The sequence below is a fragment of the Calliphora vicina genome, chromosome 3, assembly GCF_958450345.1.
Source record: "Calliphora vicina chromosome 3, idCalVici1.1, whole genome shotgun sequence".
NCBI classification, from domain to species: Eukaryota; Metazoa; Arthropoda; class Insecta; order Diptera; family Calliphoridae; genus Calliphora; species Calliphora vicina.
In genome coordinates, this window is record NC_088782.1 from 73751490 (window position 1) to 73778597 (window position 27108).

Consider the following 27108-nt stretch of genomic DNA (forward strand, 5'->3'; position numbering starts at 1 on the left):
TTATAAAAAATAATAATGCATCCACAACAAAGGTGAAGGGTATATAAGATTCGGCATAGCCGAATATAGCACTCTTACTTGTTTTTATATTAAATAGAAATATGTAGTAATGATCTCTTTTTTATGTTCATTGTTACTGTTGTGAACTATTTTTTGTTAGTTTTTTTTATTGAATTAAATAAATTTTGAAAATAAACAATTGTACTTCTTTTTACTCAATTGTACTGCTTTTTTAACTTCGATGTACGTTTTTTGACAATTTCAAATCTGGCAAGCCTACATGCAATACATGAAAAAAATATAATATTGTAACGTTTTAACCTTTTCAAAACGTTGGTTTATTTCCTTTAAATAAACCGAAAACTTTTGATTGCAAATAAAAGCCGTTTAGTAGTTCAAAAATTGTAACAACTCTTTATTTATTTAAAATGTACAACAACAGAATTAAATAGTCGCTCAGTGTTTTTTTAAACACGTTTATAAATTCGCAGAAATAAAGACACACTTTATAATGTATAGGAATTCACTGAAAAATACAGCACACTTTAAGGCACTCAGTTGATGTTTATTCGAATAGCGTATCTGATAAACTGCACTCACGACTGCAACCATGGCCACTATTTATACACACGCCATCTCTGGTGAACTTTCTACAATGTTCTCGAATATACGAGTCGCAGCAAACATTCAGCGTTGCCATACTTACGATCAATGGTCAACTAAAAGCTTTTATTTAATGTTAATAATGCCCACAGATATGTTACAGTTTGAGAGGCACTGCTATTTGAAAGCATTATGCTACTTTAAATCAGCCGTTAAAATCGTTATATTTTAATTCAAGTACAATTTCATAACAATATGGTGATTTTCCAAGAAGAAAAATATAAAATTTGAATTAATGTAAAATTTTAACGGTTATAGATATCGAAAACAAATTTGGAATTAATATAGACTCAAATATCCTTAAATCAATGGCGTTAAATTTTTTTGACATATTTTATTTTCAAATACCAAAATTCCTAAAACGGGTAAAATGTGTTCCAAAAACTGAGTTTTTTTAGAAAGTGCCTACTGTGACTTTATTTACCTTGTGATGGTAAAAAAAACTTTGTAAGTATTTAAGAAACATACAGAGTTATACAAATATGGAGCTTTTTCGTAGATCGGTGCTTTGCTTTTTTAGAATTTTTTACTCAAACCGATTTTTTTTAATTGGCCAAGTTTGAATAGGTCTGGGATGAGACAAATTTTACTTTACACGCTTTTGCTTTAAGTTTCCATATAAAATAAAATTATATATAGCCCCGAAGAAAATTTTTGTCTACAAAAGAAAAAATATATTTTCAACTAACGTATTTTATGTAGATCTTCTCAAGGACAATTTATATTTTAAATTTAAGCTCATTAGGATCATAAATGGATTTTTGGAGACTTTTTTAAAAAATTTGAGACCCGAGGTGACCAACTTTGTGGGGTTACACACTGGCCCTTTGTGCATGGCACAACACACAAGAAATACATGCTATCTGAGCCCCCTTTAATAGAGGTCATGTCACATGCTATTACATATGTACGTTGGAACGTGGAAATTATGAATCGTGTGTATAACCTGAATTTTGACATACACATGGAATTTCATATGTATCGAATACATGTCCCAATACACATGCAATACATGACGTGTGACCGCCTATTAGTTTATATGTTTATTGTTTTTAACAATATATTTATATTGTTACGAAATTGTACTTGAATTCAAATATAACGATTTTAACGGCTGATTTAAAAGTAGCATAATGCTTTCAAGTAACAGTGCTGTAAAACTGTAACATATCTGTTGGCATATATATAAATATAAAAGCTTTCAGTTGATTTGATTGTAAGTTGGCAACGCTGTATTCGAGTTCGAATGGTCAGTTGGGGAACATTGTAGAAAGTACACCACAGATGGCGTATGATCTAGAATATTCGAACTTTGACAGTTAAAGAGCTTTCTAGATGGTAATGCAGTGTTATAAATAGTGGCAGAGGTTGCAGTCGTGAGTGAGTTTTATCAGAGACGCTTTTCGAATAAACATCATCTAAGTGCCTTAAAGTGTGTTGTGTTTTTCAAGTAAATTCGTGTAAATTATAAATTGTGTCTGTAATTCTGAGCATGTATAAACGTGTATAAAAAACATTGAGTGGCTATTTAATTCTGTTGTTGTTGTACATTTTAAAGAAATAAAGAGTTGTTACAATTTTCAAACTACTAAACGGCTTTTATTTGCAATCAAAAGTATCCGGTTTATTTAAAGGAAATAAACCAAACGTTTTGAAAAGGTTAAAACGTAACAATATAAAACATTTTTAAATCACAATAAATATATTTAATGCAATAAAACTTATTCTGTTATTAGTTTTCTTTATTTTTTTTTGGTTTTGTTTGTTTTAATTTTATTTTGCACTCACATAGTGTTGTATTTCAAAATACAACACTATTATACACACGAAAATAGAACATGCTCTAATTGCCAAAAATGTCATCACACATGTATTTTACATACACAAAGTTTCATATGGATCACACGGTATGTATATTTTTAAATGTAGAAAAATGTCCCAATACATGGCACAAAACACAAGCAATACATGCCGTCTGACCACCCTTTTAATAAACAAATTGTGTAAATAAATATATGATGAAGCGTTGAACAGTGGGGAAACCGGAAAAAGTTGAAATTAATATGTAATTTCTAAACGGATAGTCCGAATATAATTATTTGAGTTTAAGTTTTACGTAAACTCAGCTACACCTTCTATATAGACCTGGGAAAAATTGGACTATTGGTTTAGAAGTTACAGATTTATTTCCAAAAGTGTCAAATTCGAGCACAGTGTAATTTATCACAATGCGGTAAAAAATGTTGTTGGTTTAATGTTGAAAATTAATTTGTCGGTTATCCGAAAATTGTCCTTTTTTGGAAAACCGGTTTTTCGGTTAACCGACATCGAAAAAACCGGTTAACCGTCATATATGTGTAGAAAACATCAAATGTCCTATAAAGTATACACAGCTTTAAAATTTGTAGTTTTTAGTAGTCAGGAATAGTTAATATTAAATAACTATAAATATACAATAATATAATTTATAGTAATAAAGTATGTACATCAATTTTAAATACTTTATTATATTATGTATTGTAAATCAGCAGTTTAGGTTTCAAATCAAATCAAAATGCACAAAAACATGAGATTTATTAATTTTAGTTCCAAATTTTAAAAACCGGTTAACCGAGTGATAAAAACCGGTTAACCGAAAATTAAAATTTTAAATTAACCGGTTCGCAAAACACAGAGATTTCAAAGAAAAACCGGTTTTTCGGTTAATCGGTTTATAAACACTACATAGAACACTATAATCTTATATATAAATAGGTCACACGTTTTTTAGTGGTACACTTTTAAGTATGTTATTGTCCACCAATATTGATGAAACCTATATGGTTTAAAAGATTATTTTCTCTAGATTTATTTAAATTATTTAAAAAATCATTACATAAAAGTGGTAAAAAGCGTTTTAAAAGTGGTCGAATTTCGGCCACCAGGCGATCCTAGTAATTATTTAAATGCTCTAAAACGAAAATTTGTATTTTATGCACGAATTTATTAAGAGATATCAGAAGAGTATAATGTTGAAAAATATCGAATAATATCTAGAAGTTGTCCGTTTCCTTTAAACTTAACGTCAGTTGAATGAAAATAATCTAAATATTTTCAAATTAAGACTAAAGTAAATTATAAATTCAGAAGTGCTTTTTCGTTAACGCCTTAATTTGTAAAAACTTTTAAATAAAATATGATACAAGTACAAAAACACTTAGTATCCTTTATGTCATTTAAATTATCGTGTAAACATTATTAAAGAAAACTCTATTTTCTTAAAAATGGGGTGGGTATTTTTTAAACGTATTACACTACACAACAATTTATTTTAATAGCAACAAATGAATTCATCAAAAAATATCGCTATGTCGAAAAAATCATCACATTTCTTATAATAAGAAATTCATTATTAGGGTATTTTATTAAGCGCTTCCTATATTTAAATTTAAATAAAACAAAGTGTGCGTAAGATATCATCGATATTTTTTATTCTTTTTTTTCTGTTGAAAGGCCTATCGATGCCATTATTTATGGAAAATAACATCTCACAGTGCACAGTGGGGCAGAATCAAAATTTTTTGGAAATAAATCTGTCATTTCTAAACGGCACATCATTGCACCAGTTTAAAAATTTTACATGTCGAAGCGCCGCCCCTTGATCATTTGTCCCATTTTAATACCTTAAACTCGAATACTCCTTGGCTAGAACCATGTCAAGTTTTATTCCGATCGGATGATCCGTTTAGAAATGCCTGATTTATTCCCAAAAAATGTTGATTCTGCCCCACTGTGCAGTGGTATAGAAACTTTTTTTAAATAATTCGGTATTTCGGGAACTATTGCAGATATTATTACGAAATTTCACTTGGTTGGAGCTCAGGTGTGTTCGAATTGCTTTGCGACTGATGGCATGGGTTATGTTGGCTTTGTTGGCTGCTGTGGTTTGCGGCTTATTCGCATAGACCTGCGACTTAAGAAAACCCCACAAGAAGAAGTCTATCAGGGTCAAAAATAAGTTGGTAATCATCGACCTATAGTGGCCAAAAATTCGAAAGATTTGTTAAACAGTGTGATATTTTGAATTGCTTTGGCCGGTATTAGAAAAGGATTCATATAAACTAAAAATGTAAATAAACACTTACATTTACTTACAAACATATATGTAGTTCATGTAAATGGAATATATAATAATATCTTGTCTTTAAATTGACCACACAAGAGTACATACTTACTTGACTCTATCTAGTGTGTTTCTCTGACAATTAGGGTGTTTAATTCATAATTAATTAATAGTTTAGACATTAAATATTTTAGTGTTAGTATGTGTAAGAATGTTTAGTATATTAATTATTATATTTTAAAAAGGATGGACACTTAGACCTTTACATACTTACATCCCAAAAACAAATAGACACATATTTTAATAATTTATTGAAAAACTTTTAATAACTGACAGCAAAATATGTATATAAGTATGTTTAACTCATTAAATTGTGAACGCATTACGTTCTAAACCTCGTAATTGGTTGCATACAGATTTTCAAATTAATTATAGTAAGTTTTTGTTCAAAATGTTGGCAGACAATGAAGTGAAAGAGTTAAAGAAACGTAATTATCATAAAATTAGGGAATTAATAAGAATATCTTTGGGTTTGGGTGTGAATTTAACAAGTTCTTCCCTTTTCAAGGATTCACTGAAAATGTAAGTATTTTGTGTAAGATAAGCTATGATATTGTTACGTTTTAACCTTTTCAAAACGTTTGGTTTATTTCCTTTAAATAAACCGGATACTTTTGATTGCAAATAAAAGCCGTTTAGTAGTTTAAAAATTGTAACAACTCTTTATTTATTTAAAATGTACAACAACCACAGAATTAAATAGTCACTCAATGTTTTTTATACACGTTTATAAATTCGCAGAAATACAGGCACACTTTACAATGTACACGAATTCACTTGAAAAACACAGCACTCAGTTGATGTTTGTTCGAAAAGCGTCTCTGATAAACTCACTAACGGCTGCAACCTCTGCCACTATTTATAACACTGCCATCTGCACTCTAGATTTCTCTTTAACTGTCTAGAGGTTTCTAATACATACGCCATCTGTGGTGTACTTTCTACAATGTTCGTTAACTGAATATTCGAATTCGTTTTATTCAATGTTAATAATGCAAATAGATATGTTACAGTTTGCTATTACAGCACTGCTATTTGAAAGCATTCTGCTACTTTTAAATCAGCCGTTAAAATCGTTACATTTGAATTCGAGTACAATTTCGTAACAATATCAATTGGATTAGAGTATCCAAAACCGAAAACCGGTCAACCGGTTTTTGCATCATTGTTTCTGCTTTCTTTAACTTTTCGGTTTTTTGAGAAACCGGTTTTTGTAAGACGGTTAACCGGTTTTGTTTTATATATTGTTTTATTTTATAGAAAATTGTAGCATTTAACAATATTTCGTAAAAGATATAAAATAATTGCATAAAGTTAGAGCCTTAAGAATCAAAAAATTTAAAAGTTTAAAAAGGTTAGTACACAACTCCTAACATATTTCTAATTAGCGGCCATCTGTGGTGTACTTTCTACAATGTTCGTTAACTGAATATTCGAATTCGTTTTATTCAATGTTAATAATGCAAATAGATATGTTACAGTTTGCTATTACAGCACTGCTATTTGAAAGCATTCTGCTACTTTTAAATCAGCCGTTAAAATCGTTACATTTGAATTCGAGTACAATTTCGTAACAATATCAATTGGATTAGAGTATCCAAAACCGAAAACCGGTCAACCGGTTTTTGCATCATTGTTTCTGCTTTCTTTAACTTTTCGGTTTTTTGAGAAACCGGTTTTTGTAAGACGGTTAACCGGTTTTGTTTTATATATTGTTTTATTTTATAGAAAATTGTAGCATTTAACAATATTTCGTAAAAGATATAAAATAATTGCATAAAGTTAGAGCCTTAAGAATCAAAAAATTTAAAAGTTTAAAAAGGTTAGTACACAACTCCTAACATATTTCTTATTAGCGTCCACAAATACATAAAAATAAATCTAAGTAGACCTTTTTCATATTGAATACAAATTTAATATAAAGCAAGTAACCGGTTATTTTGAATACAAAAACCGAAACCGTTTAACCGTTTAACCGCTGATTTTTAAAAGACAAAAATCAAAACCGGTTTTTTCAAAAACACACTTTTTCCGGTTTTTTTGACTCTGTAATGCAAATGCATGTTTTTTCTCGAATGGATAAATAATTATCCGACTCGCACATTTTGCTTAAAATGGCATTGATTTGTTAGGGCATATTATTGCATATTGTATTTATAATGCATATTTTGTTATATTTAACTTCAAATAGCATATTTATATGCATATTATCTAAGATTTTAAAAACATATAATTTTTTGTCGTCAATTAACATTAAATGTTATCGATTAACTCCTTTCCACATCGAGAAACTGGCATTAAGTTCTTCATTTCTCTATCAGCAATTGAAAATAGTCATTTCAAAACACTTCAAAAATGTTTAGAGTTTTTTTAAGTATCAAAAATTCATTAAATGTATCGAAAACATTCATATTTGCATTCATTGCAATTTCGATTTATAAGTGATTTTGTAACTTCACATACACAGTTACCGCTCCTTACAGTCATTTACCAGCAGTTCTAGGAGACTGTCCTGAACTAGTGAGTTTACTTATTATTTAGGGTGACAACTTGGTACATAACTGTAATTATAACACGTGTATGTCCTAAACAGAGGGTGAGTGGCCCCTTTTCGATTACTTAGATACAAATGCACTACACAATTAACGTTTAAATGACTGCACTATAGGTTACTTAGAGACACTTAAGTGACAATTGACTACATGAGATATATAAAGTAAACTATTGACTTATATCTGCATTACAAATAGCACATGTGTTAAATGACCCAAAATATATAAATGGGTGTCAACCAAGTGATCAGACATTAGTAACAATTACTGTCTAAAAGGGATACATTAACTACTTGCTTGACAGCACACAGAGGGGCAGAATCAAAATAAATCTGGCATTTCTAAACGGCTAGTCCAATCGGGATAAAAATTGACGTGGGCGTAGCCAAGGATTATTCGAGTTTAAGTTATTAAAATGGGTCCTAGAAATGGAATGTAAAATTTTGAAATACGTGCCTCTTTTTGTTTAACATCCGATTTTAAAGATTTTTATATTTTTGGAAAGCGCTCGGCTAGGTCTTGAAAAACCATGTGCATTTATCTCTTATAAATTCCGAGTTATAGGCATTTAAAAATTAAATTTTTACAATTTTGCCATACCTTCTGTTTTTTGGGCGACAAGGTGACTTAACTCTTTTTTTATTAAAACAAAATTTCTTTAAGAACATATAACAACTTTATGTTTTTCTGTAAGGTATCTTTGCGGAGAACATTTTGGTTTAAAAACATGTGTTCCCTAGGGTGGCCCTTAATAAACCAAAGTTGGATTTTGGCCATTCTCACCCTCCAGTTTGGTGAACATTGGTAAAAAAAATCATCCAGAAAAAATTTTAGGTAAATCGGTTGGGGTTAAGACGTGCCGCTAGCCCTCTGAAGTTTGGAGATGCATTTACAAGGGGAAAAATGCATTTTTTTCAGTTTTTGTAAAAATTTTGCAATTTAGAAATTACTTTTGCAATTTAATTTAAAAGAATAGAAATGTGAACGTAATTGTCGTTCCAATCAGACATATAAAACAGAAATTGGTCAAAAAATGTTAAAGTTATTAAAAATTCGCCAGGCCATTAACGTGTCTCGGGCAACTAGAACAAGAAATGTAGAAACAAAATTAAATTTTTTTTTTAAATATTAAAATAAAAGCTCATTTTTATTTAAAATGTATCCATATTCGCAGGTATGACAAAAAAAATAAAATTTTTTTAACGGCAGTTTCAAAACTCCATTTTCAAATTTTGTTAAACAAATTTCAGAATTTTTTGATCATCTCATTTATTAAGAATATAATAGGGAATAAAAATATGAAAAAATTATGAAAATATCTCTTATAGTTTTTCCGTACCTGCGATTTAAATTTTGAAATTTTCGAGAAAAACCAATTATTTGGCCATTTTTTGGAGAATTAGCTCTATTTCCTTACTGTTATGAATTTTAAGTAAAACCTATTCAGAATATTATAGTCCAGATAATTACAAATATACTCTGAAAGTCTTACTAAAATTGGAAAACGTTAAACCTTAAATCGTGAAGGTCAAATGTCAAATTTTTCAACATTTAGAATTTCTAATTTAAAGATATAGAAATGTTATTTATTTTTTGGGCCCTTAATGGCACTTGGGATTAAAATGAAAACAAACTTTTAAAAATATAATTTTAAAAATTTAATTTAGTTTTGTCAATAAATATCCATCGTTTTCTCAGAAAACAATTGTAATTTTAACAAGTAAGAAAGTATGGTCGGTCAAGCCCGACCATATAATACCCTGCACTAAGTAAAAGAGCAAAAACGTTTTTCTTTTAAAATTTCAATAATTTATATTTTTGAGTGATTTTCGTATGGGAGCTATGACCATTTATGGACCGATCACCATGAAATTAAGTCGTGTGATTTGTGTCTATATGAAAGTTTACTATGTTGAATTTTGTGAGTATACCAACATTTTTAAGCGATTTATGCACGTTAAAGTGATTTTCGGAAGCGGGTCTATATAGGAGCTAAGTGAAATAATGAACCGATTTTAGCCAGTTTCAATAGTCTTGGTCCTTGGGCCGAAAAAATAATATGTACCATATTTGATCGAAATATCTTCAAAATTGCGACCTGTACTCTGCGTACAACGTTTACATGGACAGCCAGCCAGCCGACCAGACGGACGGACGAATATCGTTTAATCGACTCAGAAAGTGATTCTAAGTCGATCGGTATACTTTAAGGTGTTAGACTAATATTTTTGGGCGTTACAAACATCTGCACAAACGCATAATACCCTCCCCACTATGGTGGTGTAGGGTATACAAATTTAAGTATTTAATTGCAGATATAATTTAAAGAGTACTAACAGCGCAATTGATAGTTAATTATTTTATGTTTCTGCCGACAAAATATAAGAGCATATTTTCTAAATTTTTAAATCATATTTTGGAGCATATTTCCAATAAAAATTGCATGAAAATCCGCCCACTACATATAAGTAAACCTTTCGCTGTATCTTCTCGAAAATCGTACAAAATTAATAAAACTATTCCAGAGGTATAGGAAAATAAAGAAAAAAAAATTACAAATAAGAAAATTAAGAAAGAAAGAGTTAAGTAAAGAAAACAATAATAAATAAACATCTAAAACAGTATTTAATGTTTTTAGATGTTTATCATACAACATACAATTTTTGTAAAGTCTTTGACAAAAACAAAACTACTTACAGTCAGCGTCTAAAGAAAGTGTACAACTTGTTTTTACATTTAAAACATTTTATTTACATATTAAAAAACTATTTGTTCTCCAGTTCTAGTATATTTAACAAAACATTTAATTGTTCTCTTGCAATATATAAACAAAAAACTAAACTAGTTCAACTGCAACAAAAACAGTAACAACAAAACCAAAAATACTCCATTTTTAACGCGTCAAAAGAAAGTGTACAGTTTAGGGAAATTAGAAGAAAAAACGTGTTTAGTATTTTATTTGACATCTTTTGGGTTTTAAAACAGTTTCAAGCCTCCTTAGCATTGTTTCTACCAATTTTGGTGTCACCGATGTTGGGATGTTGAACCACTCTTCCTGCTGGATTTCGTGTAGAGAGTCATTGCTGGTAATATTTCATTTTCTGATCTGTCTGTCCAAATGCTACCACAGATGTTCAATGGGATTAATGTTCGGTGACTGTGGGGGTTGTTCCAGTTGTTTCGGTGTATGATACAACAACCATTCTTTAACAAGTTAAGAAGTATGCTTCGGATAGTTGTCGTGTTGGAAGATCCAGGTTCGGTCTAGATTTAATTTTCTAATGATGGGTTCCATATTTTCTATAAGAATGTTTAGGTAATCGGTTTTGCTCCTCAAACTATCAATAAATATGAGGTTTCCCATGCCACTTGCCGCCATACACCCCCACACCATCACCTAACCACCACCATGCTTTACGGTGGATAGTACATTTTTTGGTCGAACTCTTGATTTTTGCTTCTCCAAATTTTACTCCTTTTTTTACTTCCGAAAATCTCAAACTTGCTTTCGTCCGTAAACAGCACATTATTCCAAAACAATTTTCTTGGTTTTTATACCTGTTTGCGAATTCTCGAAGTCGCTCTTTATTTCGTTTGGAAATGTGGGGTTATTCTCTTGGAACTCCACCATATAGAGCATTTGGGTGTAGCGCTCGGCGAACCGTACTGTTACTAACTCTCACTCCAGACGAATCTGTTAATTCTTCGCATAATTTTACTGCACTTACTGTGAATACTTTCTTCACTGCTCTCACAATCGATCGTATTTCAAGGTTGTTAAGGCGTTTTGGTGTTCCGGCACGTTGCTGATCTTCTAAAATTCTAAATTTTTTTGTTTGTCTATAATTCCTATTATAGAGGAGATTTCACGTGACGATTTGCCTTCATTTTTAAATTTTATGACTTACTTTCTTGTTTCAATTGCAGTTTGTTTTCCCATTTTGGTTTTAAAGTTCTCGCGATCAAACAAGAAAAGCTACTATCTTAAAATCTCATGAGACTAGCAGCAAGATCCTCAAAAAATTATAATTTAGGCAAAAATAAAGAATAACAATATATTTTTTTATGTAGCTAGAAAAATCTTATTGCAATTCTAAATGTGTACACTTTTTTCTGACGCGTTAAAAATGGAGTATTTTTGGTTTTGTTGTTACTGTTTTTGTTGCAGTTGAAATAGTTTAGTTTTTTGTTTATATATTGCAAGAGAACAATTAAGTGTTTTGTTAAATATACTAGAACTGGAGAAAAAATTGTTTTTTAATATGTAAATAAAACGTTTTAAATGTAAAAACAAGTTGTACACTTTCTTTTGACGCTGACTGTATTTAAAAAATATTTTTAACCAAATGAGAATTATATCAACTCATGTTAAAAAAACGCATGCAAACGAAATTACCAAATGTGTGTAAGTTGCACATGATAACAACAAACACACCTATTTATTTACTTGTGTTGTTGTCTTATCCGAAGTGTTGTATTAAAATCAAAATCAAACAAAAACATTAATAGAATCTATAAAAATATTTATAGAAAATAAAATTAGTTTCAGACAGGCGATTGTTTGAAAATATTTTAGCAATAATTCTTTCTGTGTATGACGACTTTTTGCAACATAATTATAATTTTTATTATCCCAAGTATTTTAAGCCCTATTTAAGGATCATTCAAAAATTGCACAAATTTAAATATGTCTGAGCATGAGCTCTGATACATTTATCTATTGATGTAAATTTGACTTTTATCATGATATAAATTGATCACATGTTAAGGCAGGAAAATAATGTTATCGCATAATCTAAACTGATGTAGAATAATTGACAAATTTGCAAGAAGAGCGTCATAACACAAAAAACATTGTTTCTTCTTATTTTTAGAGTTAATTTGATTTTAATCATTAGCAGTGGTCTGTCCATGTATGGACATTGGTGCTACACAACACGTTACTTTAAGGATCTTTCAAAAATTGCAGAAGTAAGAAATTCTTAATCAACTTAAATCAAAAAGAAAATAAAACTTTAAAAGTACTTTATGGATTTAATTTGAACTTTAGTCCTATAGTCTTTAAATACTTATGGTCTCATTCATAATCAAAATAACTTTTTATTCTGCTTTATTGAAAAGAGTGTCTGCACAGCTCTTCAAACCATTGTTTCGATGATAAAGATGGTTTACTTTCTCTTCATACAACGGAAATTATATGTTCTCCTCAATCAGGCTCAAACTCATGAAATTATAAGAAAGATCGATATATTTCACAAGGGTAAAAGTAAAATGTTGTATAAAAACTAAGAAACTGTTGCAAAAAACATTTATTTTAGATTTTCACATCTCTGAAAAACTCAAGAAGATAATACACGATATTATGGAAAATAATTGGAAGGACATTCGTGGTCAATTGATATTTTACATCTGTTGCTGTGCAGGAATAATTAGCAATTATTTTTTCGTAGCCTTGTTTGTAAATATATATAATGAAATAAAGAAGACACCCAACTATGAACATATGTTACGTAAGTAGTCAAGCGGACTTGTGATCACTTATTTCACATAAATTGTAACACAAAGTTTTGTAATTTTCATATCTGTTTTTTGTCAACATTTCATTTTAGCATTCCCTGCTGTTTATCCGATTTGGGAGAGCAAGGGCATGTCATTTCCATATTATCAAGTTCAAATGTTCATGGGTGGATGCGCAGATTATATTGCCGGAATGTGTAAGTAAAGAATTTAAAGTAATTCAATTAAATGTTTAAAATTAGTAAAATCAATGTTTCATATACAAAAAAAACACAAAAATCATCTTCATTGAGTAATCTCCTGCTTTTACAAAACGATTAATTTTTAAAAGCAGGATATTTTAAAACTGCAACTACGATTTACCGTTCTAAAGGACTCACGTCAAACTCTCTGTTTTGTGCGGTAAAATTAAACTTCATTTATTTGTAGGTGCTGTTAGTTTTGATGGTGTTTTTATAGTGTTGTGTGTACATGGCGTCGGACTAATTCAAGTACTTAATGCCATGATTGAAAATTCTACTTCTACTGAAGTACCCAAAGAGAGACGTGTGGAATATTTGCGTTATTGCATTTTTCAATACCAACGTATCTACGAGTGAGTATTGGTTTCCCATGTTTTTCAGTATTTTTGTGAACGGCAAACTAAAACTATTTATCTTTATTTTTTTTGTCTAGCTATGTACTGACTATTGACAAAATCTATAAACAAATCAGTTTGTCACAGTTTCTATTGAGCTTGCTTATATGGGGCATCGTTCTATTTCAAATGAGTATTGGATTTGTAAGTATTAAACAAGTTGGTGTGTTAATTTGGGTTAGTCGAATCTAATATACCCTTCAACTTTAAATAAACTTCTATTTCATTTTTATAGACTGTCTGAAATTTAAGAGAACAAGTATGAAAGTGTAGTCGGTCAAGCCCTACCATAAGATACCCTACACTGAGTATACCAGTTTTCTTGTAAAATTAATATGGGATCTATGACTACCACGTATTTGTGTTGAATTTTATTTGGATACCAATATTTTTAAAAAATCTATACTCGTTAAAATGATTTTCAGAAGTGGGCCTTAATAAATAATTATGGACAGATCGTTATAAAAAATTTGGTGACTTGACTTTTGTATATATTTGTAAATGGGGGATTCCATGTCAAGTGAACCAAATTTTGGAATCGATGTCTTCCAATCGGGATGCACCAAGGTTAGTTCTATTGAATAGTAATTCAGACACAATTTTTCAACAAGATCGCTCGAGAACTTCAATCTTTCGAAAAATATAAAAATAATCTAACTTTTTTTTCAAAATGGGCCCTTTTTTTAAAAAAAAATTGTTTGCTCAGAAGAAAGCTAAGGTCTTTTCATTTAAGACCAAATTTGATCGCTTAGTGGGATGCGAGTGGGATATCTATCAAAATAAATATTTTGTAACTCAAAATATACAATTTTTGATTTTTTTTGGCAAAATCAGAAACTTTTTTGACTTTTTTTAAAATGGGGCATTTTTTAATTTTTTGTATGTCTTGAGTTACAAAATATTTATATTGATAGATATCCCACTCGCATCCCACTAAGCTACTTAAAACCTTTTAAAGGAGCAAAACTAAAAATAAACAAGTAAGAGTGCTATATTCGGTGCCTTCACCAAATTATACTTCAAAATTTTAAATGTTTTTAGGTAAACAAATTTAAAATTTTTTTAATTTTTTGAAATTTTTTTTTTTTAAATTTGAAAAATTTTTTTTTTTGTTTTTTAAATTTTTTTTTTTTTTAAAAAAAATTCGGGTTAAAATTTTTTTTTTCCGATTTTGACCCATTGTAGGTCCAACTTACTATGGTCTTATATACGTCGTTGCAAATGTCTTTGAAATATCTATCATTAAATATCCATATTGTCTATATTAATGTCTTAGTAATCCAGATATAGGTCAAAAATAGGTGAAAAATCGAGGTTGTCTTGGTTTTTTCCTCATATCTCAGCCATTTGCGGACCGATTTGATTTTAAATAGCAAAATTCTAGAAAGCATGTCTGTCAGAATTATTGAAGATTTGGATCCCGAAGATATCTGGGGTCTTCAGAAAATTGATTTCAACAGACAGACGGACAGACAGACAGACAGACAGACAGACAGACAGACAGACAGACAGACAGACAGACAGACAGACAGACAGACAGACAGACAGACAGACAGACAGACAGACAGACAGACAGACAGACAAACAGCCAGACAGACAGCCAGACAGACAGCCAGCCAGACAGACAGACAGACAGACAGACAGACAGACAGACAGACAGACAGACAGACAGACGGACATGGCTTAATCGACTCCGCTATCTATAAGGATCCAGAATATATATACTTTATACGGTTGGAAATAAAAAATGTAGAAATTACATACGGAATGACAAACTTATATATACCCTTCTCACGAAGCTGAAGGGTATATAAAAGGACACATTTTGAAAAAAAATTAGATTTAGCAAAAAACAAGTAGGAAAGCATGGTCGGTCAAGCCCGACCATATAATACCCTACACTAAGTAAAAGAGCAAAAAAATTTTTTCTTTTAAAATTTCATTAATTTACATTTTTAAGCGATTTATGCACGTTAAAGTGATTTTCGAAAGCGGGTATATATGGGAGCTATGACTAATTATGGACCGATCGTAACAAAATTTGGTGACGTGAATTTTGTGTATAAAAAACTTATTTGGAGCGGAATTTGTGGAAATACATATATAAATTAAACATTTATGACCGATAAAGTCCAATTTCGGGAGGACATTTGTATGGGGGCTAGGTGAAATAATGGACCGATTTCAGCCAGTTTCAATAGGCTTGGTCCTTGAGCCGAAAATAATATGTATCAAATTTCATCGAAATATCTTCAAAATTGCGACCTGTACTCTGCGCACAAGGTTTACATGGACAGCCAGCCAGCCGACCAGACGGACGGACATCGCTTAATCGACTCAGAAAGTGATTCTAAGTCGATCGGTATATTTTAAGGTGGGTGTTAAGGTACGGTCACACACAGCTAATATTTGACGTTTATCGTCAAATATTTCATTGCCTGAATCTGACCACAAATAAAATTTAGAGCAAACAACAAAACAGATGATTTTAGTCAAACAAAATTATTTGTCGGCAAACAAAATATTTTCTTAATGTGAACAAAGTGTGACCACTAGCTACATAAATACCTAAAAAATATATAATTTGATCTTGCAAATATTTTTAAGGTTAAAGCACTTATTTCGAATTGTAAAGTAATCATTTTATTAGAGATTTATTGAATTTTGTTATCATATATTGAATTTAATTTTTCACTTTTTGTTTGACCAAACTGCTACGAAAAAGAATCAGTAAATATATTTGCCGTGTGGTCACACTATATCAAACACTTTCATAAAATAATTGTTTGATCAAATAGAAAAAACCAGAAAATTATTTGCTCAGCATGGCGGAAGAATAAGAGGAGATTATTTAAATATTTTTCGTACTAAATTAAAGACACATATTCACTATTTTTTTTAAACATAAATACATATTCAATATTTCTTGAATATTTGTTATTTAAATTATTTTCACTAAATAATTGCATCAATAAATGAAGTTTTCTTCTTCTTCACATAAAAGTCATTCAGCATAGGATGACATACTGGGAGAAAACCTAATTGAAGACATGAAGTCTATGTTGCGATTTTTGCAATTTTATTCGATTTATATTTTTATACGTTTAACATAGTCTGATGTTTGATTATTTTTTATTTATACATGGAGTTTGTCTATTTTCAAAATTTAAAATTGCTCATATGTACATATGGAATATTAACTGAAATTTTATACAGATTGAATTTAAAATCAAAGAAAATTTTTTATACAAACATAAATAGTATGAATTGATTGTAATTAAAAAATAATTCTTAAACAGTATGATCTGTTTAATTTTTTTTTACTGCAGAAGAAGAATATTTCTAATAGCATTTTTCACTTTTCTGATTTTAGTATCATACAAAAATTTTTAGATAATGCGATTGAATTGGAATTAATTAAAAATTTGTGCAAAAAAGGTAAACATTTCCATAAAATTTAACAATATTTGTGAACGTTCTTATTCTGAATAAAAAAAGTATTAAAAAAGTCGTGTTCGATTAATAATATGTATTAAAAAACCAATAAGCATTTTTACTGGAATTCAAGTTGATAGCAAGTGTAATTCAAGCCTTGAGTTATAGTCAAGCAATTGAATTACAGTTGTATTACACTTTATTTCAATAGCATTCTCCAGTAAAAAGGAAACATAAATTCAAGCCATATGTTTTTTGTTTGAAAAATATTTAATATTTCAAATATTTTTCAAGTATAAAACATGATTACATTTCCATTCAATTTCAATTATGAATTGTGATAGTAATATAATTTAATAAATAAACATTTAATAATTATATTATTAAATTGTTCAAGCTTGTGTTCTTTTCGCGATTTGTTTTCATTATTTAGCGATTTTTAATTTAAGATATAGCAACACTACTTTTGCGATAACACATGATGCAACAGTTGTTATTTGACGCTGTTTGATCTTGCAAATGAATTGCAAGATCAAATAAAAAAATACCCAAAATGCAGGAAAATATTTGCTGTTTAGTGGTCACACATTGCTCACATTACAAGAATGTTTTCATATTGGCAAATAAATTTGTTTGACCAAATTCAGCTGTTTTCTTGTTTGCAGTGCAAAAATATTTTCTGTTCAAACTAGAAACATAAAATATTTGACGCTTAAATAAAAGTACTGAAATTTCATAATTCTTTCAAATGTAAACCAAAATCTGGTAATATTTTACTTTCTAGAAATGTATTTTTTATTGATGAAAGAAATTAAAGTTGTTTTGCAGCTTTATTTAATAATTATTTAGAACAAATATTACCATAAATGTGACCACAAGTCAAATATATTTTCCCCTTTGTGTGTTTGATAGTATTTCGGTGTAGTTTGATTAAACAAATATAACAAATAAATGTGTAAAGTGTGAACACAAAATCAACCCATGAATTATTTGATGTAGTTTTGATCAAACACATGAAACATCTTGTCTCAAATAATTTGCGTAGTCTGACCCTACCTTTAGACTAATATTTTTGGGCGTTACAAACATCTACACAAGCGCATAATAACCTCCCCACTATGCACAGTTGGGGATCTGAAAAAAAAAATGGAAATAAATCTGTAACTTCTAAACGAATAGCCCGATTTTAATAAAATTTCCCATGGCTATAGAGGAGGTGTCGATAAGTTTAAGTTTTGAATTTGGGCTTAAACAACCAAGGGGGGGCCGAGCCACAATGCCCCAAAGTGGGGCACCTCGGGTATATCAAAAATTAAAAATGATGCCAAATTTTTGTTTGCGATCCGATTTGAAAGATTTTTATATATATGGAATGTACTAGACGAGATCTACAAAAAACATTGCTTTAGCCATATATTATCTCTTATAGTTTACGAGTTATTCGCATTTGAAAAGTAAAATTTTATTTTTTTTGCCTACCTTGGTCTGCCATTTTGCTAATAACGGATCCAATTCTGCTTTCAAAAAATTAAGACCAGTTTTGTATGTCCCAATCTGTTCTTCAATATCATGCAAAGGGATTTCATAGCCCCGAGCTTGGTACCTTCAATAGATCCAAAAATCAAAAAAATCACAATTTTTTGATTGTGGCTCGGCCCCCCCTTGGTTGTTGAAATTTTATTAAAATCGGGCTATTCGTTTAGAAGTTACAGATTTATTTCCACTTTTTTTTCAGATCCCCCACTGTGCGGTGTTGGGACAATATTTTTGCAAAATTATGGTTTTATATATTAATTATATATCTTTATATATATAATTCTTCTGTACGTGTGTTAGTAACTAAACTCCTCATTAACGGCTGGGCCGATTTCGATGAAATTTGTTGTGTGTTTGAGTGTGTCCCTGGATGGTTTAGATTCACAATTGACATGGCACTGGATGGTTTAGATCAGCGAAATGCAATGAGCTCTCAAATGAGCTCTCTTGTTTTTATTTTCACATGTACGCAAGCACACACATTGTATAAAAACAGTCAGTCTCGCATGAGCATTGATAGAAGCAGGTTGTGTTACGCTTTTATGCTTGTTTATTTCATTATTTCAGCTATTTGTTTTTGTTTTTGCCAGAGAATAATTCTCAACTCATACAACTACAATATCTAAAAACTGTAGTGGTGTGAGTTTGCATTTCGCTGGTTTAGATTCACAATTGACCTATATAGGAACAATACAAAGTAAAAATTTATTATTGCATACCTGGAGTACTACTCAAACTTTGTGTGAGCTATGGTAGAACAACGTCTGCCGGGACAGCTAGTATATTAATAAATTTTTATTAAAACAGTATTTTCTAAACTATTCGTCTGATTACAAAAATGATGTGCAAAAGGGCATACAAAACTAGTCAGGTGACTGATCCTAAGTGGTAGTGATCTATTCTAGTTCAAACACTTTATATGCAAGGTAATCAATAATCACAAACACCTAATGCCCTACCAACCTTTATGGAAAAGAATACAAATTCTGTTTATTCCATTATTTCATTTACAAAGTTCATTTATTAAAACATTTTTGTTCTTATAGAGCACAGTGGTTTAGAAACTTTTTTTTTGGAAATAATTCGGTATCTCGGGAACTATTGGAGATATTATTACAAAATTTCACATGGTTAGAGCTGAGGTGTTTTTGAGTTGAATTACATTTGTTCAGCTTCCTTGGGGTAGTACCGACCAGTTTGTGCCCCCTCAAAGTTGGTCACCTCGGGTCTCAAAATTTTTAAAAAAATCCCCAAAAATTCATTTATGATCCGAATAAGCTGAAATTTAAAATATAAATAGTCCTTGAGAAGATCTACAAAAAATACGCTTACATGTGTAGGTTATCTCCTTCAGTTGAAGAGATATTTAGGTTTATTTATTTATTTTTTTTAATTTTGCTCGATTTTTTTTGTTTTTTAGATATGGCGGCCCTACGGAGGGTCGAATTTTTTTTTTCAAAATATCAACTATATTGGCAATAAAATTCTAAATAAAATAAAAAAACTTGGTAACAGTTATCTCGTCCGTGTAAAAAGTTACACGCATCCAAAGTTGGAACATGTAAAATGGGCCTAATTTTTTAAGATTTTTCCTAAAAAAGTCCCTATATTTTTTCTTTTGTAGAAACAAATTTTCTTTGGGACTATATACAATTTTTATATGTTCCGGAAAGAAAACTTAATGCAAAAGCATGTAAAGTAAAATTGGGCTCACTTAAGCGGACACAGTATCCCCCAGACCTATTCAAACTTGGACAATTTTAAAAAAAATATTTAGGTTTCAGTAAAAAATTCTAAAAAGGCAAAGCACCGATCCTCGAAAAAGTTCCGTATTTGTATAACCCTATATGTTGTTTAAATACTTAGGAAGTTGTTTTACAATCACACGGTAAATAACGTCACAGTAGGCACTTTTCTAAAAAAAACTCAGTTTTTGGAACACATTTTCCCCGTTTTAGGAATTTCGGTATTTGAAAATAAAAAATGTCAAAAATTATAATGTCATTACCCTGCGGGAAGTTTGTGTCAGTTGTTCTAAAAGCACTTGTCCTGTGACCAGTGAATACAAAATTATTAGAAAAAGGAACGAATTATGATAGGTGAAAACAAGACATATCACATAACTAGTGTTAAAGTGTTTGAAGTGTAGTTACTACTGAGGAAAGGTAACTGACACAAAATTAGTCCTGTGACTAGGTTTTGTGGGTGTTATGTTCAATCTCTATATATGGCATAATGTTGGTCTAGAAAGTGGTGAAATCACATCTTTTCGGCTCATTGTGATAGGTCACATAATGAACGCAAATGAACCGGTTCAGTTTATTATGAAACTGGTCACCAAATAGGATTAAAATAGTTTGAACTTTTTTTACCAAATATTATTAAAATACGTTGAACCGACATTGAATAAGTGCGCTTAGGTTAGTTCAGCGACTTGTACACTTGGTACAATATATGAGACAGGTCTTGTATTAACCGAAATTGAATACGTCCATTTAGATAAGTTTAGAGACCTGTCACAAAGTGTCAAAAAGGTGTCAATTAACCCCATCCTAGGACATCCCGATGTTAAAGTGACAGGTCCCCTTCATATAAAGTGTTAGCACTGGAACCGGTCCCTACCACTTTGGAACTGTCACGTGATAAGTTTGGTGTTAGTTCATTTTCACATAGGGTAATTTAAGGACATTTGGATCTAAATTAGTTCCCAATTTTGTTATGATATCTTTAACCGTTAAAATTTTACATTAAATCAAATTTCATATTTTTATTCGTGGAAAATCACCATATGAAATTTTTTTTAGTTTTTAAGGTAAATGAAGTCCCAAAATTTTATAAAATTATTTAATTTTACTAAAATATCAATCCTCAGGTCATAATGTTTTCAACAGTATCAAATACTTATATAAAAAACCTTTATTTACTCCTCAGAAGTTCCACAAACCTTGCCCGCTTTGACAAATTTGTACGTTTTTTCATATAATGCGTGCTAAAATCTGTTACACTAAAATTTCTGTTAAGTCAGTATGTGTTTGAATTCAAAATTTACATTTGATATGTTAATAACATTTTGTACGCATTATATGAAAAAATGTACAAATTTGTCAAAGCGGGCAAGGTTTGTGGAACTTCTGAAGAGTAAATAAAGGCTTTTTATATAAGTATTTGATACTGTTGAAAACATTATGACCTGAGGATTGATATTTTAGTAAAATTAAATAATTTTATAAAATGTTGGGTCTTCATTTACCTTAAAAACTAAAAAAACTTTCATATGGTGATTTTCCACGAATAAAAATATATAATTTGATTTAATGTAAAATTTTAACGGTTAAAGATATCATAACAAAATTGGGAACTAATTTAGATCCAAATGTCCTTAAATTAATGACATTTTTTATTTTCAAATACCGAAATTCCTAAAACGGGGAAAATGTGTTCCAAAAACTGAGTTTTTTTAGAAAAGTGCCTACTGTGACGCTATTTACCGTGTGATAGTAAAACAACTTTCTAATTATTTTAACAACATATAGGGTTATACAAATACGGAACTTTTTCGAGGATCGGTGCTTTGCCTTTTTAGAATTTTTTACTGAAACCTAAATATTTTTTTTAAAATTGTCCAAGTTTGGATAGGTCTGGGGGATACTGTGTCCGCTTAAGTGAGCCCAATTTTACTTTACATGCTTTTGCATTAAGTTTTCTTTCCGGAACATATAAAAATTGTATATAGTCCCAAAGAAAATTTGTTTCTACAAAAGAAAAAATATAGGAAGGGTCCTCATGTAAACGCTTAAAAGCCTCGCAAACTGTACAATCTGTGCATTTTTACACTCTCGCAAATGAAATGTCAAAAAATGTATGGAAATTCGTTTGCACAACTCCGATAAGTTTGCGCGACAATTTAGACTCGCAAACTTGAATTTATTGTGCATTTGATGAATCAGCTGCTTTTGTTTACTTTTATTTATAAGAAATAAAAATCAAATAAAATATAAAAATTTTGTGCATGTGAAAATTGTGTAACTTTGGAACAGAATGATTGTATTAAATGACATTGTGTATGAAAACATTAACCAACAGCTAGAACATAAACAAAGTCCTCCAAACTATGTATACCACCGTTTGTTCCAAAGATTTAACTTTCATTCAACATTTTAAAATTAAAATTTATACAATTTGAAAAAAAATTATTAAAGCTTTTGTTGAATTTTTGTATTTTTATTTGACAAATATAAATTTTCTGTATAAACTTGCACAAAATTGAAAAGGTGGGTTCATGAAACATGTCGCGCAAATTTGCCCATTTGCACAAATGGGAAACTTAAGCGTTTAAATGAGTACCCTTAGGGACTTTTTTAGGAAAAATCGTAAAAAATTAGGCCCATTTTACATGTTCCAACTTTGGATGCGTGTAACTTTTTACACGGACGAGATAACTGTTACCAAGTTTTTTTTATTTTATTTAGAATTTTATTGCCAATATAGCTGATATTTTGAAAAAAAAAATCGACCCTCCGTAGGGCCGCCATATCTAAAAAACAAAAAAAAATCGAGCAAAATTAAAAAAAAAAAAAAAATAAACCTAAATATCTCTTCAACTGAAGGAGATAACCTACACATGTAAGCGTATTTTTTGTAGATCTTCTCAAGGACTATTTATATTTTAAATTTCAGCTCATTCGGATCATAAATTAATTTTTGGGGATTTTTTTAAAAATTTTGAGACCCGAGGTGACCAACTTTGAGGGGGCACAAACTGGGCCGTATTACCCCTAGGAAGCTGAACAAATGTAATTCAACTCAAAAACACCTCAGCTCTAACCATGTGAAATTTTGTAATAATATCTCCAATAGTTCCCGAGATACCGAATTATTTCCAAAATTCGGTATCTCGATTTTCATAGTTCACAATAAGGAACGCCTTTTCATTAGACAAATATTACTAAAATTCTAATTGATGATTGAATAGTCATTTACACTACATGAATCAGAAATTTACGAAATATGCTAAAAAAAAAATACTACAAATCAAATAAGAAAATTTGTAAATAGAAAAAATTAGGAAAATAAACAAAATTAAGAATGGATACCAGAGTTGCCATTCATAAAATATTTTTTCTACCATATTTCTGATTAAAAACTACCAAAACCCACCAAATATTAAATATTTGAGAAATGCTATTTGGATTCATTTTAAAATTAATAGTTAAATTAAAATTATTAATATTTAATCAATCATAAATATGTCACACCTAAAAATTGTGTGTGGATCGTTTCTTAATTGACCATAGCTCCCATATAGGGTCCACTTCTACAATAATTTTAAAGAGCGTAAAACTCCTACAACCGTTGGTATCCCGACAAAATTCAACACAAATATATTTCATATAGAAATAAATGGTCATTGCTGTCATATAACGCCCACTTTGTTGAGCGCAGACTATTGCATATTACTTATTTTAACATGACTACACACAATTTAAATTAAATTTTGAAAGATTTAGAATATGTAAATCAAATGTATAACGTTAAAAGTTTCAGATGAGACTGAAATTTTGAAACAGCAGAACAAAATATTATTAGAAAATAAAAGTATTGCAAGCACTTTGGCATTTTTTGAACTGAACTCTACTATCGGATCCTCCTTTTGTGAGGATCGGTCCATAATTGACCCTACCTCCCTTATACCTAAACACTATATCAGAAAAATATTTTATAGTCACATATTGATGGTGGGTAGATAATAATTTTACTTATTATTTCTGTTAAAGTATTTGCTTTAGAAAATATAGATTATAACAGTATTTTGTTAAGGAAATCTTTAGTATAATTTAATTTTTTAAAGAAAACCATTAGTACAGAAGTAATTTCTATGGAAAATCATAGTATAACAATATTTCCCATATAAAATCAGTAGAGTACCAAACAAAATTCAATCCTAATACCATAAAACTTAGGATTTTTGTTCGAGAGTTCCAGCTTCCTGTATGAAGATATAGGACGATTGGCAAATCTTGGACGAGGGAGGCTCTTCCTAATTTGTTATTTGTTCTTTCCAATAATCCAATTTTAGACCTTGGGAGCATCGAAAATTAAAAATACTAATTAAAGGCCACCCACATGTACAACATTTCCCACGTTACCTGTTCAAAAATTTAAACTTAAATAATTCATAATATTTATTTTACAGGAATCAAATAAAATGACAATGGTGCGCATGGTATTGTATCTTTCAGCTGCCGGCTATGAAATTGTTATTTACTGCTATAATAGTCAACGTTTGACTTCTGAGGTTTGTTTATATTAAACACTTATGTACAGTATATCACAGAAGTATTTCGTATACACCTTTTTTATTCATATTTTGTATTGTTTGCTCAAATAAAAGCTTTTTCCAAAGAAGTATATACCTACATATACAAGGTGGCGCAAAAGTAAACTTCCGATGTTTTTTGGCTGTAATTAAACAAAAAAAATTAAAAACTTTGATTCTTCTTATGGATTATTTTTATTTGGTCTTTTATTTTTTTTACATCAAGTCGAGAATATGATGTCATGTAAATGACCGCCGCCACAGTTGATTGTCATTTGAGCCCTCTTTATGTCATTTTCGATCACTTCCAAAACTTCCGGAGATAGGTCCTCACATTCTTGACGGATATTGTCTGTAAGAGCTGCAAGAGTCTGAGGCTTGTTGACATAAACCCGAGACTTCAAAAAGCCCCACAAAAAAAAGTCTGGAGCGGTCAAATCAGGCGATCTTGCTGGCCAGTGCAAATCTCCAAAACGGGAAATTAGGCGCCCGGGAAATGCATCCTTCAGCATATCGGTTGTGGCACGTGCAGTATGTGCCGTTGCACCGTTCTGTTGGAACCACATGTTTTCCAATCACAATTCATCAAGTTGCGGCAAAAAGAACTCGTTAATCATTGCTCTGTAGCGCTCACCATTCACAATAACCATTTGGCCCGCGACGTCTTCGAAGAAAAAAGTTCCGATGACACCTCCAGCGAAAACAGCACGCCATGCTGTGACTTTGAGCGGGTGTAATGGCTCTTCGTGGGTTACACTCGGATTTTCAGTGCCCCAGAAGCGTAAATTTTGCTTATTTACGTACGCGTTGGACGGCCAGGAAATCTGCGACGAAATTCACGTTGTGCCAAAGTCACCGACCGATTATTGGTCAAATAAATAGTCAGCAATATTCCGCGTTCTGGAGCAGTGTAGCGTAACATTGTTTATTAACGTGTATTTCGCATGTGTTTACTACACAAATGTCAAAACAGAACAGACATTAGGGGCCAATCGCAAAATTTATAGCATTTTCTGATAGGAGGATTACTTTTGCGCCACCTTGTATATCAACCAGAGAGATAGCAACAGTAAACGTTGTCGTGTTTTACATTTATTGTTTGTAATATTTCTCAGTGTTCCATACGGAATGACGATCATACACCACTTTTGTAGTGGACTGTTTAAATATGAGACAATATATCAATTTTAAATTTTGTGAAACTACAAACAAGCAAGATTCAAAACGGTAACGCTAATTTGGATTATTTCCATGACTGGTTTATTTCAGTAACGATGTTTTCGCGACAACGGTATTTTCTGTTATTTCGGTAACGTAAATTAACCCTCCGTTAGTCGCAATCATTTTCAATCGAGACTAGTCGCAATGTATCAAATTGATATCAATAAAACAAGGCGCGTTTGAAAATAATCCCTTCACTTTTTATTTCGAAAACATAAAAACAATATTAAATGCAATGTATTTAAAAGATTAATACAAACAAAATTTCAGTAAAAATATTATTTTATCAAAAAATAGCTTAAAATTTAGGGTGATTAACAAAATTTGCAATAAAAAAATGTTTGCCTGTATCAACCAGATCAGTTGCGAGTAACGGAGGGTTAAATTATAAATAAAATTTACAAGTTCACAAAGTTGGTATTTTATTATATTTTAAATTCTGTACATTTCAATAATCTCAATTGTTAAAATCAAATATTGGTAACGGCATTTGGAGGTAATACTTTTAGTGATCTACTGTACATATTTGGTCAATTCACAAGGTCTCTTATCATGTCATAATGCCCTAATATTTCACAATGGTTTTTATCACTTTTCAAGCAAACAATGTCCTAAAATAATACTACTCTGCTATGTTTATTGTGTTATCGTATCCAACAAACAGAGACCTGCGCCGAATGTCTAAGAGTCGGTTAAGTCGAGCCGCTTAGGACATTATGACTGACAAGAGACCTTGTGAATTGACCAATTATCTTTTTTTTAAATAATATCTTCAATTATATTTTTCCAAGTGTGAGAAAATCCCGCTAGCTTTTTATAACTGTGAGTGGTACAGCGAGTCCGAGGAATTCAAACAACTTATACGAATGATGACTCTTCGCACTAATCGTGTTTTCAATCTAAATATATCTTGGTTTACCACCATGTCATTACCAACACTTTTGGCAGTAAGTGAAATTTAGAACTTATAAATTCATATAACACTAATTTTCAAAAAAATTCATCTATTTTTTAGATGGTGAAGACAAGTGGATCATATTTTCTATTACTGAGAAATTTGGCGGAGTAA

At 30.5% G+C, this 27108-nt stretch overlaps 1 protein-coding gene across 1 annotated transcript; it reads left to right on the forward strand.

The window, feature by feature from the left end:
* Positions 1 to 5216: 5216 nt before the first annotated feature.
* On the forward strand, positions 5217 to 27108 carry LOC135954018 (odorant receptor 63a-like). Its single transcript, XM_065504062.1, has 10 exons — positions 5217 to 5347; positions 12252 to 12348; positions 12499 to 12637; positions 12696 to 12887; positions 12987 to 13091; positions 13324 to 13489; positions 13570 to 13675; positions 24696 to 24797; positions 26831 to 26986; positions 27055 to 27108. Exons 1-10 carry the CDS (start codon positions 5217 to 5219, stop codon positions 27106 to 27108), a joined length of 1248 nt encoding a protein of 415 aa, XP_065360134.1.

What these genes read in the sequence shown, in the direction of transcription:
- LOC135954018 (XM_065504062.1), top strand. Translation starts at nt 5,217, where the DNA reads ATGTTGGCAGACAATGAAGTGAAAGAGTTAAAGAAACGTAATTATCAT. An exon ending in TTCAAGGATTCACTGAAAAT is followed by an intron (nt 5,348 to 12,251) that starts GTAAGTATTTTG and finishes TCTTATTTTTAG; the next exon opens with AGTTAATTTGATTTTAATCA. An exon ending in CATTACCAACACTTTTGGCA is followed by an intron (nt 26,987 to 27,054) that starts GTAAGTGAAATT and finishes TCTATTTTTTAG; the next exon opens with ATGGTGAAGACAAGTGGATC.